Raw genomic sequence first — 12,792 nt, forward strand, 5'->3', positions numbered from 1 at the left:
AAAACAACAACGCGGGTTGATTTGGTGAAACAGTAGGGGATTTTCTCCAGAATGCACGATGGACGGGCAGAAACGCTTCTTCCTTTAGGTATAGTTATTAACCAAAATATTAGAGGGGTTTCTGCAAAAAAAAACATTTTTTAGAATCACTTAAAACAGGACCATGGATTAATTAACCGAAAGATCATGGGGTTTTCTATAAAAAGTGAATATTTTTCTAGACTCACTTAAAACAAGAACGCGGGTTGATTTGGAGAAATGGTAGGGGATTTTCTCCAAAATGCATGATGGACGGGCAGAAACGCTTCTTCCTTTCGGTATAATATAGGTAGAAATTATGCCAGGTGTCACAAAAGATTGGAATTATGATTTATGCCAAAAGAAAATATATTTTAATGCATGAAACTTGAAGTGCTCAAATCCAAAAACAAAGTTCAGATTTGAGATCTGGTCAAGAATTCTTGGAACATGGTTACATGCACACCCGTTAGAACGAAAATCAACTTTTTTTTTAGAAAAACAAAGCAAAAATCTTTTGTTTAACATACATAGTGGACTCAGTGTACTCGCGTGTGAATATCATAAAGAAATGACATCTGTCATGGTCAGAGCAAAAATGATGAAATAGATTGTAAGGTCTCGACTCTTCACTAAAAATACAACGGGTGTCAATAATTTATGAAACTTCTCAGGTGAGTAGAACGGTCGACCAGGTCTGAACCCCCAAAATTTCAGAAATTTTAAAATTTCCCTGGTATTTTTTCTACTGCATTTTCTGTTCACGTGAGTAAGCTCGTGAAACCAGGTTTAGGCAGAAATCACTGTTCTGACCTAAGGACGAAATCAATTCACAAACTGAACTATCTTGAAAAAAATTTCACCCAACTGACCTTTTTTTATGGCGTCCGACAGTTAGGCGCTACACTACACTATGCAGCGCCTAGCACACAGGCGCTACACATCTGGACAGCGTGGCACCCCGGAGCCAGGCTTGGCCCCACCCCTAATGGTGCAGCGCCTAGGCGAAAGGCGCTACACTATCATATGCAACGCCTAAACGAAAGGTGCTACACATGCACTCACTAACCACCTCGGGGCAACAGAAAACAAAGCTGAAAATTGCTAAGTCAGTATGCAGCGCCTGAGAGTTAGGCGCTACACTATGCAGTGTAGCGCCTGACTTCTGGGCGCTGCATGATTGATCCACCACGCGTGGCCTGACCGGCGAGCTTAAACGCATAGGGCGCTGCACCATGTGTAGCGTCTTTCGTCTAGGCGTTGCAAAAAATTTCAAGACAGTTTAGTTTGTGAATTGATTTCGTCCTTAGGTCAAAACAGTGATTTCTGCCCCAGGTTTACCATGATATTTTGATTTGAGATTTACACACTTTTTTCTGCGCAAAATCCTTGGGCACGTAATCGGACGGTCGCTATCGGGCCGGCGTCCGATCGCACGGCACCGCGGCCGTGTCCTCCAAGGCTTCTCCCTCCCTCCCTCCCTCCTCCTGCCCCCACCAAACCGCCGTCGTCTGAGACTCTTGGGTAGATATAAACACGCATCGATCCACCACATCACACAGTTCGCCACCCCTCCCTGCATCTCTCTTCCACACCTCGCCGCAAGCATGACGGCGAAAGTGGCCGGCTGCCGGAAGCGCGGGGCGGAGGCCTTCATGGAGGACCCCTTCGCGGCGCTCCCGCCGCTGAACGCGAAGAGGGGGCGATGCTCGCCGTCCGCCGCCGCCGACGTGGCGGAGCTCGGGGTCAGCATGGACTTCGACCCCGTCGACGCGCTCCAGCTCATCTTCCCCGGCGCCGACCCGCAGGTACGTACCTTGGCCGCTGCGCCCTATGTTTCTTCTGCTTTTACTTCTGCTGATTCTTAGTAGATCATGTACAACACCGACTAAATTGATCACAAAATCCCCTCGCGAATCAACTGAAAAAGGTTGAATCCTGATGCAAACTTTTCTCTGAGGAAAAAACAACATCCTGATCCAAATTTATTCTGAGAGAGCCGTCATCAGGTAAAAGTAAAATCAGCGTCGGTAAAATAATTTGACAGTCAGATCACCATCCAACGGACAGGATCACGTTGCAACTGTTGTCTTCAATCTCCAATCGTCCTGTCGCTCGATCCACTGCAGGCCGGGCAGCTTGCTGCCACCACGGCCGGCCGGCGGAGCTCCGGCGATCGCCCCGCTGTTCCGCCCTCCGCGCCATCACCCTCGGCCATCCCTCTTAGCCTCCCGAGCAGTTGACTTTTCCGGCGAGCCCGCATACCCTCTCACCCCAATCTGCTTCTCTCGCCCTAGCGCCACCGTCTTCGACCTTGGAGCTGACACGAAAATTGACCGACGCGATTCACGTTTTGAGGTACATGAGAATTAGAAAAAACCATTATTTTAAAAGTCTGGAAAGGGAAGGCAGGCCCCTGCCTTGTTTATCCATACCCCCTTTTGAGGAAGTAGATCAATCATACTTCCTCTGTTTTTATTTACTCTGCATAAATATCTTTTACAAAAGTCAAACTTTATAAAGTTTAACCAATTAAGTTTATATAAAACTATTTGAACATTTACATTAAAAAGTACATATGATTTGAAAATATATTCGATGATGATTCCAGTTGTATTGGTTTGGTATTATAAATACTAGCAAACTTTTATATAAACTTGATCAAAGTTTACAATGTCTGACTTAAGACAAAGCTAATATGGAGAGTAAATAAAAGGGTACAGGGGAGTAGTAGAGTTCATCAAGGTAAATGGATATGCTATTCCTCGGGCAACTGAAAATTTGTTTGGATCGGTGGATTTTCTATGAAGAGAGCAACACAACACTGAGCTCAAGGGGACATCGCAGCTTGCTGTGGCGTCGCCAGCAAGGGCTTCTAAGGACCTTGTCGAAGGCAGAAATGACGAAGGAGAGGAAGTGGGTTCGCTGGTTGGGCTTTTTAATTTCGACCCCCCTGAGATTAGGCAGCGCTCGAGCTTGAGCCGGGACACCACGACCTGCCTCGATGTCGTCAGCGAGGGCTCGCGAAGACCAATCATCAAGCTGTAGACGATGTAATTCGGAAGAATCATCCACGGCCATTTCTCTCGCGGAAGGAGGTCATGAATCACCCATGAGGATTATTCCTCTGTTTTGTGGGATCATTTGACCACTACACACTTTTGCCTCGACAGATTGCCCGCTACTTTGGATCTTCAGAGATGATGACTGAAATAAGTATTCAGCAAAAAAAAAAAGGATTGAACTAAGAAACAGTAGCATGTGTATCAAAGTTGTCTGGTGGAAAACATCTAGGCCGAGGTTTTCTTGAATCCTGACATAACATTGGTTCATGTCACCATGGTGGAGACTTGAGAACCCTGGTTCATACAGTATTGCTCAGTAGGCATCTAATGGGTTATTCTGGGGATTTTTTTTAGCTTCTTCGAGGCTATTTCGAAGCGTCGGGAAATGTCTTGGATGCTGCAATCAGAGGCTTCAAGGATTATTTGGCGTCGGGTTCAGCACCGACCAATGCTGATGCGGCCTCATCTGGAGGTATGGTTGCACGACATTATGAATATTGTTCAAAATTGAACCTGGCCGTTTCTTCCTCATGTTGCCTGATGATTATGTCAGGTGATATAGACGAGCACTATTGTTACAATGTCGATCTTGTCTAACTCAAGTCGTTCATATGTGGATGATTGTTAATCACAGTGGCATCTGATGTCCCGGTGATGAAGATAAATAATCCGAAAAACGGCACTGACTGGGCGGAGCTAATTGTCAAGGAGATATCAGCTGCTTCAGATTTGATCGACGCCAAGAATCGAGCCTTCAGGATACTTGAATTGTTCGACAAATCTGCCGCAGACTGCAATACTCCTGATGAAAAGCAGAAAATGCGTGAGGTAACTGATGCATCTACCGTTGATTGATACACGCCCTGTTGATAATTATGACAAAGTATTTTGCTAGTCCCAAGTTCAGACACCGACAGTAAATCACAACCATAAGACACCAATTGATACATGATACTGCTAAATCCCATGTTACTTCTGGGATGTTACTCTGGAAATACCAATGTGCTCACCTGTGCTCGATCCATCCAGGAGCACAAGATACTGAAGCAGATGCTGGGAGGCCTGCTACACCAGAACGGCGTCCTGAAGAGGGCCTTTCTTATCCAGCACAACCGGCTCAAGGACTACCAGGACATGGTGCAGGAGCGGTCCCAGTTCAAGGAGATCGTCGACAAGTACCAGCAGCAGATCAAGGCGCTAGAGGTATGCAAAACTCGCCGAAAACGTATCGCTTTATTCTGCATATCATCTCCACTACAGGCTTTGCTTTGCTCATCAGCTCTTTGCGTTGCATTTGGTTGCAGGATAGGAACTATGTGCTGTCGTTGCATCTCGCGCAGTCGGATCATCGGAGTGGCATATCTGGGCACCGCAACCCCGACATCTTCTAGGCGTCTACTGCATCCTGCTGGATTCGGATGCGAGACCCTGAAGCTGTGATTGTTGAAGAAATCATGAATACAAGAAAACATCTTTGTGTAGTTATGTTGACACAATATATATGTGTGGTGCGATCGTTTCGAATTCGTATCGGTAGCATTGAGGAGCATTTGTGAACTCGTATCTGGTTGGCTCAAAGAGATGCAACAAGTGACAAACTCAAACTAACAAATAAGACTATGAATAATGATTGTTCTGATGATGCATACTCAAACTAACAAACATGTGACAAACTCAAGTTTTGGAACGGAGCTAGCAAGCATCTGCTAGCTTCTCAAACGGCATCCATCACCATCTTGAGAGCAACAGCTACATCTGCTAGCTCCTACATAAACCCAGACCGATTGGTTCCAAGCCATAGCCATGGCGGGGAACCACGAGAACCATGGCCTGCTTTTGGCCGGTGCCATCCTGCTTCTCACTCTTCTCCTCGTCGTCGACCTCAGGCGGCGTCGCAAGAAGTATGGTGGCTTGACGCTGAACCCGCCTCCGGGGCCGTGGCAGCTGCCGGTGATCGGCAGCATGCACCACGTCGTGGGCGCGCTCCCTCACCGCGCCATGCGCGACCTCGCCCTCCGGCACGGCCCGCTCATGCTGCTCCGCATGGGCGAGCTCCCCGTCGTCGTGGCCTCGTCGGCGGCCGCGGCGAGGGAGGTGATGAAGACCCACGACGCCGCCTTTGCCTCGCGGCCGAGGACCAACACCTTTGCCACGCTCACCAAGGATGGCCTCGGCGTCGCCCTCGCGCCGCTCGGAGACCACTGGCGCCGCGTCCGCAAGCTCTGCGCCACGGAGCTGCTAGGTGCGCCGCGGGTCCGGTCGTTCCGAGGGACGCGTGAGGCCGAGGCGGCCGCCCTCGTCGCGTCCGTGACCGGGGCGGCGGCGTCTGGGGACGTCGTGAACGTCAGCTCCCTCGTCACCACGTACGTCGTCGACGCCGTGGTGCGCGTCATGGTCGGCGACCGGATCACGGACCGCGAAGCCTTCCTGGCGTGCCTGGACGAGGCTGTCGGGGTGGCCGCTGGGTTCAGCCTCGCCGACCTGTTCCCGTCGTCGCGCCTCGCGCGTGCACTCAGCAGGACGGCGCGCCGGGTGGAGGCGGTGTTCGGAGAGATGTCCCGGCTGATGGACACCGTCATCAAGGAGAAACGCGCGAGGAAGGCGGCGGGCGTCGGCCGCGAGGAAGAAGAGGATATCCTTGACGTGCTTCTGGACGGCGGCGGCGACGGTGTGCCTCTCTCCATCGAGACCGTCCGTGCTATGATGAGGGATCTCTTCGGGGCCGGTAGCGAGACCTCGGCGTCGACGCTGCTGTGGGCCATGGCGGAGCTGATGCGGAAACCGGCGGCGCTCCGGAGGGCTCAGGCGGAGGTGCGCGGCGCGCTCGCCGGGCAAAGCCGCGTTCGGGAGGAGTCGCTGCAAGAGCTGCCGTATCTGCGGCTGGTGATCAAGGAGACGCTCCGGCTGCACGCAACGCTGCCGCTGCTGCTCCCGCGGGAGTGCCGTGAGGCCAGCCGCGTCCTCGGGTACGACGTGCCCCAGGGCGCCATGGTGCTGGTCAACGTGTGGGCCATCGGCCGGGACGCGGTGACCTTTGGCTCGGACGCCGAGGAGTTCCGGCCGGAGAGGTTCGAGGAGGGGGCCGTGGCGGCGCTGGACTTCAGGGGGACAGACTTCGAGCTCGTGCCGTTCGGCGCGGGGCGGAGGATGTGCCCCGGGATCACGTTCGGGCTCGCCGTCATGGAGCTCGCGCTCGCGAGCCTCCTCTTCCATTTCGACTGGGAGCTCCCCGGCGGTACGACGAAGCTGGACATGGCGGAGGCGTTGGGGATCACGGCGAAGAGGAAGAGCGACTTGTGGCTGCATGCTACCGTCATCATACCACCTCTGTAAATGAGTTCGTATTTGGAGATCGATCAGCGTACGTGTGGGTAATTGATCGATCGTCTAGCTTGCGCCTCTGCAAATTTGTCTCAAAATTCATATGGATGCATGTGGTAAATTATTTCACTTTTGCGTCCTGTGGAAATTCTTGAAGTAGTACATGTTAATGAGAGAAGTGCGAAAATGCCAAACGAAGACCGAGCTCCATGAAAACCTTATTTGGAAAACTTCAAAATTCAAACTTTCCAGCTTCAAAAAATTCTGCAAAAAAAATACACATATACCTAGATGAATATTGTACATATGCGCAAATTTTCAGATCGAAATACATTAAAATGAGATATACACACAAAAAAATCTGGGGCCTTTTAGCATATAACTGTTCATCTTCAAAGTCCATGATTTTAATTTTTTTTGTGCAGCTCGCAATTCAAGGCAAATTTTTGGCACATAGTACACTTCACATCCTTGCATACTTGTGTATTTATTTTCAAGAATTTTATTTTTCAAAATAAAGGCCTTTATGGAGTTGGCTTCGGCCCTCAAAATGCCCTGCTCAGAAGTGAGTATTTCAATCCTAAAGTCTAGGGATAGCTTAATTTACGGGACTGGCTAGCGGTAAAGTGACTGGATTTTTTATTTGGGTCAGTTATTTTTTTTCTTTGTCAAAAGGGCAGGCGTACATACTGGCCACGAACTGCAGTCGTACGTGGTATACTCGCGTCAGTGCGCCAGCACCTGAAGTATATACATTTGTGCTCTTATTAGTGACCTTTTCGTCATCCCGATATACATATACATCATGTAGGACTGTTTTCGGGAACCAATCATGGCATTTACCGAGGTACTTGACTGAAAATTTGGGACCGGCTACTACAGTATTTTGCTAGTCAAGTACTCCTTTCGTTTCATATTAGTTGTCGCTCAAACGGATGTATTTAGCACTTAAATAAGTCTAGATACATCCATTTCAGAAACAACTAATATAGAACTGAGGGAGTATGAGATGCTAGTGTCAACAAACGTCCTTTACTATGAGACGGAGGAAGCAATATTTACGATTTTTTAAAAACATTATCTTTTTAATAACAAATTACGAAAATATATGACCTAATTTGTAAATTACAAATATATAACCCTGCCGGCCTTGTTTAGCCCCAAGAGGCGATCTTCGGGCTACTGTAGGCCGAAGAACTATTTTCAAGCGCGTATATAAGCCGAAGACTAGAAGACCTGTGCCGAGCACACACTCCTCGGCGTTGGGTGGGCCGAAGAGATTATCTTTGAACGCGTCAAGACCGAAGAGTGATCTTCGGTTTTCTGGCGACCGAAGACTTCGGAGGGTGGGGTCAGCCACAGGAGTGCTGTGCGACCAAGACGGAGGTCCTGGCGATCCTGGTCATCAAGCTTATATCCATCCAATATGTTGACGGCGCACAAAAGTAAATGCATGGCCATTTTTGTCTGCTCGAAACTAGCCAGCTTAGAGCCAGAAATTGTTAATTTGGACCCCTAAATATCTGCGGGCGCGTTGGACGCGCCCGCGGACACTGACCAAGCACATCTTGAATTTTATTTCTCACAACCGAATACCTCAATTATTACATCTCAAATTCATGCAAAGACATGCTACGTTACGTGAACAATGCATCACACATTGTCTGGCTCCTACAACAAAATATGTGATCGGACTATCAAATTTTGGCATGTTCTACCTACATACTAGTTATGGAGAAGATCATCCATAGGCGGGCGTCCTTTTCCAAAACTATGATTAAGAATAAGAAGAAGAAAACGTGCGTGCAATGTCTCGGTGCTTGCCATCACAAACTCTTCGGTAGCCAGAAAACCAAGGATCTCTTCAGCCCACATAACACTGAAGAGTGTCTCTTCAGCCCAGCACATGTAGTCTTCGACCCTATACGCGACTGAAAAGCCACTTCGGCCTAAGCGAGGCCAAATAGTGACTCTTCGGCCTACACGAAGCCGACCGGGTCATATATTTGTAATTTACAAATTAGGTCATATATTTTTGTAATTTGTTATAAAAAAAGGTAATATATTTTTTAAAAATCGTATTTATGCTAGTTCAAGTTCAGACATGGACAGTAAATCACAACCATAAGACACCAATTGATACATAATACAGCTAAATCAAATGTTACTTCTGGGATGTTGTTCTGGAAATACACATGTCAAACCTTTGTGGCTGGTTATGCTTTCCTCGATTCATCTCGAAGCACAAGATACTCAAACAGATGTTGGGAGGCCTGCTTCACCATAACGGCGTCATGAAGAGGGCCTTTCTTATCTGGCACAACCGGCTTAGGGTCAGTTCTTTTGCAGCTTCTAGCAGCTTATTGTCAAAATAAGCCAAAAGCTCAAAAGAACTCGTTTTGGGGAAGTGAGCTTAGCTTATTTCCGCCTCCTTCACAATGGAAAAAAAGCTGGGGGAGCGTGGCTTCCCGAAGCTTCTGACTTAAAATGAAGGGGTATAGCAAAGTGTCCTTGTTGTTTCCTCTTATTTACACCAAAGTTGCCACTGCCCAGGCCCGTGTTTGAACTGACCCTCCCTCGACCCCCTCCCTCTCGCACTTGATCCCCTGTCCCTCTCGCTCCTGCAGGCTAGGGTTGCTCCAGCTCCACCTACCCGCTGCTGTCGCCGGTCCCCAGCTCCTCGACGAGGCCGTCTCCGGTGACATGGACGGCGCGCAGGCCTCCATCTCCCGCCGATACTCCTCTCCTTCCTCGGGGGCGATCCCTCCTTCCTTTCTCAGGCACGACCGCTACCTCGCTCGGTGTGCAGCAGCAGCAACACTCCGGTGGACGGCACCCCACTCCGGCCGACGTCCCCCTCCGGCGAAGAACCCCCGTGTTGGGGAACGCAGTATTTCAAAAAAATTCCTACGATCACGCAAGATCTATCTAGGAGATGCATAACAACGAGAGGGGAGAGTGTGTCTACGTACCCTCTTAGACCGAAAGCGGAAGCGTTAAGCAACGCAGTTGATGTAGTCGAACGTCTTCGCCAACCGATCAATTACCGAACGTACGACACCTCCGCGATCCGCACATGTTCAGCTCGGTGACGTCCCTCGAACTCTTGATCCAGCTGAGGCCGAGGGAGAGTTTCGTCAACACGTCGGCGTGGTGATGGTAATGATGAAGTTACCGGCGCAGGGCTTTGCCTAAGCACTACGACGATATGACCGAGGTGTGTTTCTGTGGGGGGGGGGGCACTGCACACGGCTAAGAGAAATTTCGGTGTGTCTTTGGGGTGCCTCCCTGCCCACGTATATAAAGGAGGGGGGAAGAGGAGGCCAGCCTAGGAGGGGCGCGCCTATAGGGGGAGTACAACTAGGATTCCCAATCCTAGTTGGAGTCCCCTTCCTTTTCCAAGAGGGGAGAGAGGGAAGGAGTAGGAGAGGGAGAAGGAAAGAGAGGGGGCGCCGCTCGCTCCCTAGTCCAATTCAGACTTGCCATGTGGGGGGGGGGCACCCCTTGAGGCCCTTCTCTCCTTTCCCGTATGGCCCATTAAGGCCCACTACTTCCCCTGGCGAATTCCCGTAACTCTCCAGTACTTCGAAAAATACCCCAGGACCTCGGAACCTTTCCAATGTCCAAATATAGCCTTCAAATATATAGATCTTTACGTCTCGACCATTTCGAGACTCCTCGTCATGTCCGTGACCTCATCCGGGACTCCGAACAACCTTCGGTACATCAAATCACATAACTCATAATACAAATCGTCATCGAACATTAAGCGTGCGGACCCTACGGGTTCGAGAACTATGTAGACATGACCGAGACACATCTCCGGTCAATAACCAATAGCGGAACCTGGATGCTCATATTGGCTCCTACATATTCTACGAAGATCTTTATCGGTAAAAACCGCACAACAACATACGTTGTTCCCTTTGTCATCGGTATGTTACTGATGGGGAACGTAGCAGGATTTAAAATTTTCTATGCATCACCAAGATCAATCTGTGGAGTTATCTAGCAACGAGGGAAAGGGGAGTGCATCTACATACCCTTGTAGATCGCGAGCGGAAGCGTTCAAGAGAACAGGGTTGATGGAGTCGTACTCGTCGTGATCCAAATCACCGATGACCGAGCGCCGAACGGACGGCACCTCGCGTTCAACACACGTACGGTTGGGAAGACGTCTCCTCCTTCTTGATCCAGCAAGGGGAAGGAGAGGTTGATGGAGATCCAGCAGCACGACGGCGTGGTGGTGGAAGCAACGGCGATCTCGGCAGGGCTTCGCCAAGCTCAGCGAGAGGGAGAGGTGTCACGGGAGGGAGAGGGAGGCGCCAGCGGATAGGGTACGGCTGCCCTCCCTCCCTCCACTATATATAGGGCCCCCGGCTCCGGCCCTAGATATTGGATCTCAAGGGGGGGGGGCAAGGGGGGTGGCTTGCCCCCCAAGCCAAGTGGGGGGCCCCCACCCCTAGGGTTTCCAACCCTAGGCATAGGGGGAGGCCCAAGGGGGGCGCACCAGCCCACCAGGGGCTGGTTCCCTTCCCCAATTCAGCCCATGGGGCCCTCCGGGATAGGTGGCCCCACCCGATGGACTCCCGGGACCCTTTCGGTGGTCCCGGTACAATACCGGTGACCCCCGAAACTTTCCCGATGGCTGAAACTGGACTTCCTATATATAATTCTTCACATCCGGACCATTCCGGAACTCCTCATGACGTCCGGGATCTCATCCGGGACTCCGAACAACTTTCGGGTTACCGCATACTAATATCTCTACAACCCTAGCGTCACCGAACCTTAAGTGTGTAGGCCCTACGAGTTCGGGAGACATGTAGACATAACCGAGACGACTCTCCGGTCAATAACCAACAGAGGGATCTGGATACCCATGTTGGCTCCCACATGTTCCACGATGATCTCATCAGATGAACCACGATGTCGAGGATTCAATCAATCCCGTATACAATTCCCTTTGTCAATCGGTACGTTACTTGCCCAAGACTCGATCATCGGTATCCCAATACCTCGTTCAATCTCGTTACCGGCAAGTCACTTTACTCGTACCGTAATGCATGATCCCGTGATCAACCACTTGGTCACATTGAGCTCATTATGATGATGCATTACCGAGTGGGCCCAGAGATACCTCTCCGTCATACGGAGTGACAAATCCCAGTCTCGATTCGTGCCAACCCAACAGACACTTTCGGAGATACCCGTAGTGCACCTTTATAGTCACCCAGTTACGTTGTGACGTTTGGCACACCCAAAGCACTCCTATGGTATCCGGGAGTTGCACAATCTCATGGTCTAAGGAAATGATACTTGACATTCGGAAAAGCTCTAGCAAACGAACTACACGATCTTTGAGCTATGCTTATGATTGGGTCTTGTCCATCACATCATTCTCCTAATGATGTGATCCCGTTATCAATGACATCTAATGTCCATAGTCAGGCAACCATGACTATCTTTTGATCAACGAGCTAGTCAACTAGAGGCTTGATAACCCACAAGTATAGGGGATCAATTGTAGCCTCTTTCGATAAGTAAGAGTGTCAAACCCAACGAGGAGCTAAAGGTAGAACAAATATTCCCTCAAGTTCTATCGACCACCGATACAACTCTACGCACACTTGACGTTCGCTTTACCGGAAACAAGTATGAAACTAGAAGTACTTTGTAGGTGTTGTTGGATAGGTATGCAAGATAATAAAGAGCAAGTAAATATAAAGTAGGGGCTGTTTAGATGAAGACACAACTAAATTAGTTTTGGTAAAGAGCTTTTGTCAACAAGAAGGCTATTTGTCCCTAGGCAATCAATAACTAGACCGGTAATCATTATGCAATTTTATTTGAGGGAGAGGCATAAGCTAACATACTTTCTCTACTTGGATCATATGCACTTATGATTGGAACTCTAGCAAGCATCCGCAACTACTAAAGATTCATTAAGGTAAAACCCAACCATAGCATTAAAGTATCAAGTCCCCTTTATCCCATATGCAAACAACCTACTTACTCGGGTCTGTGCTTCTGTCACTCACGCCACCCACCATAAGCAAATCATAAGCATATTGCAAACCCTACAGCGGGAATCCCTCACGCTTGCGCGACACGGAGAGCACCATAGGACAACACCAATAATAAAACATACAACTCAAACCAATCACGATCATCAAATAGCCATTAGGACAAAACGGATCTACTCAAACATCATAGGATAGCCATACATCATAGGGAAATAATATATAGCGTTGAGCACCATGTTTAAGTAGAGATTACAGCGGGTAAGAGAGAGGTTACACCGCTGCATAGAGGGGGGAAGAGTTGGTGATGATGGCGGTTAAGTTGTTGGTGAAGATCGCGGTGATGATGATGGTCCCCGGTGGCA

At 49.4% G+C, this 12,792-nt stretch overlaps 1 protein-coding gene and 1 pseudogene across 2 annotated transcripts; both read left to right on the forward strand.

Annotated features, from left to right (window-relative positions):
* The first annotated feature begins 1,521 nt into the window (after positions 1-1,521).
* Positions 1,522-4,640, forward strand: LOC147962074 (uncharacterized). Of its 2 annotated transcripts, XM_087535187.1 has the most exons (5): positions 1,522-1,826; positions 3,438-3,555; positions 3,718-3,911; positions 4,113-4,286; positions 4,388-4,640. In XM_087535187.1, exons 1-5 carry the CDS (start codon positions 1,626-1,628, stop codon positions 4,472-4,474), a joined length of 774 nt encoding a protein of 257 aa, XP_087391313.1. In that variant the 5' UTR covers positions 1,522-1,625; the 3' UTR covers positions 4,475-4,640. The 2 variants fall into 2 exon arrangements, with proteins under 2 accessions (XP_087391313.1, XP_087391312.1); XM_087535186.1 differs by having other exon boundaries at positions 4,113-4,640.
* Positions 4,641-4,771: 131 nt separating this feature from the next.
* LOC125527647 (desmethyl-deoxy-podophyllotoxin synthase pseudogene) lies at positions 4,772-6,601 on the forward strand (annotated as a pseudogene).
* Positions 6,602-12,792: the final 6,191 nt, after the last annotated feature.

Source organism: Triticum urartu, chromosome 7A (assembly GCF_056163025.1).
Source record: "Triticum urartu cultivar PI428250 chromosome 7A, HENAU_Tu73, whole genome shotgun sequence".
Taxonomy (NCBI): domain Eukaryota; kingdom Viridiplantae; phylum Streptophyta; class Magnoliopsida; order Poales; family Poaceae; genus Triticum; species Triticum urartu.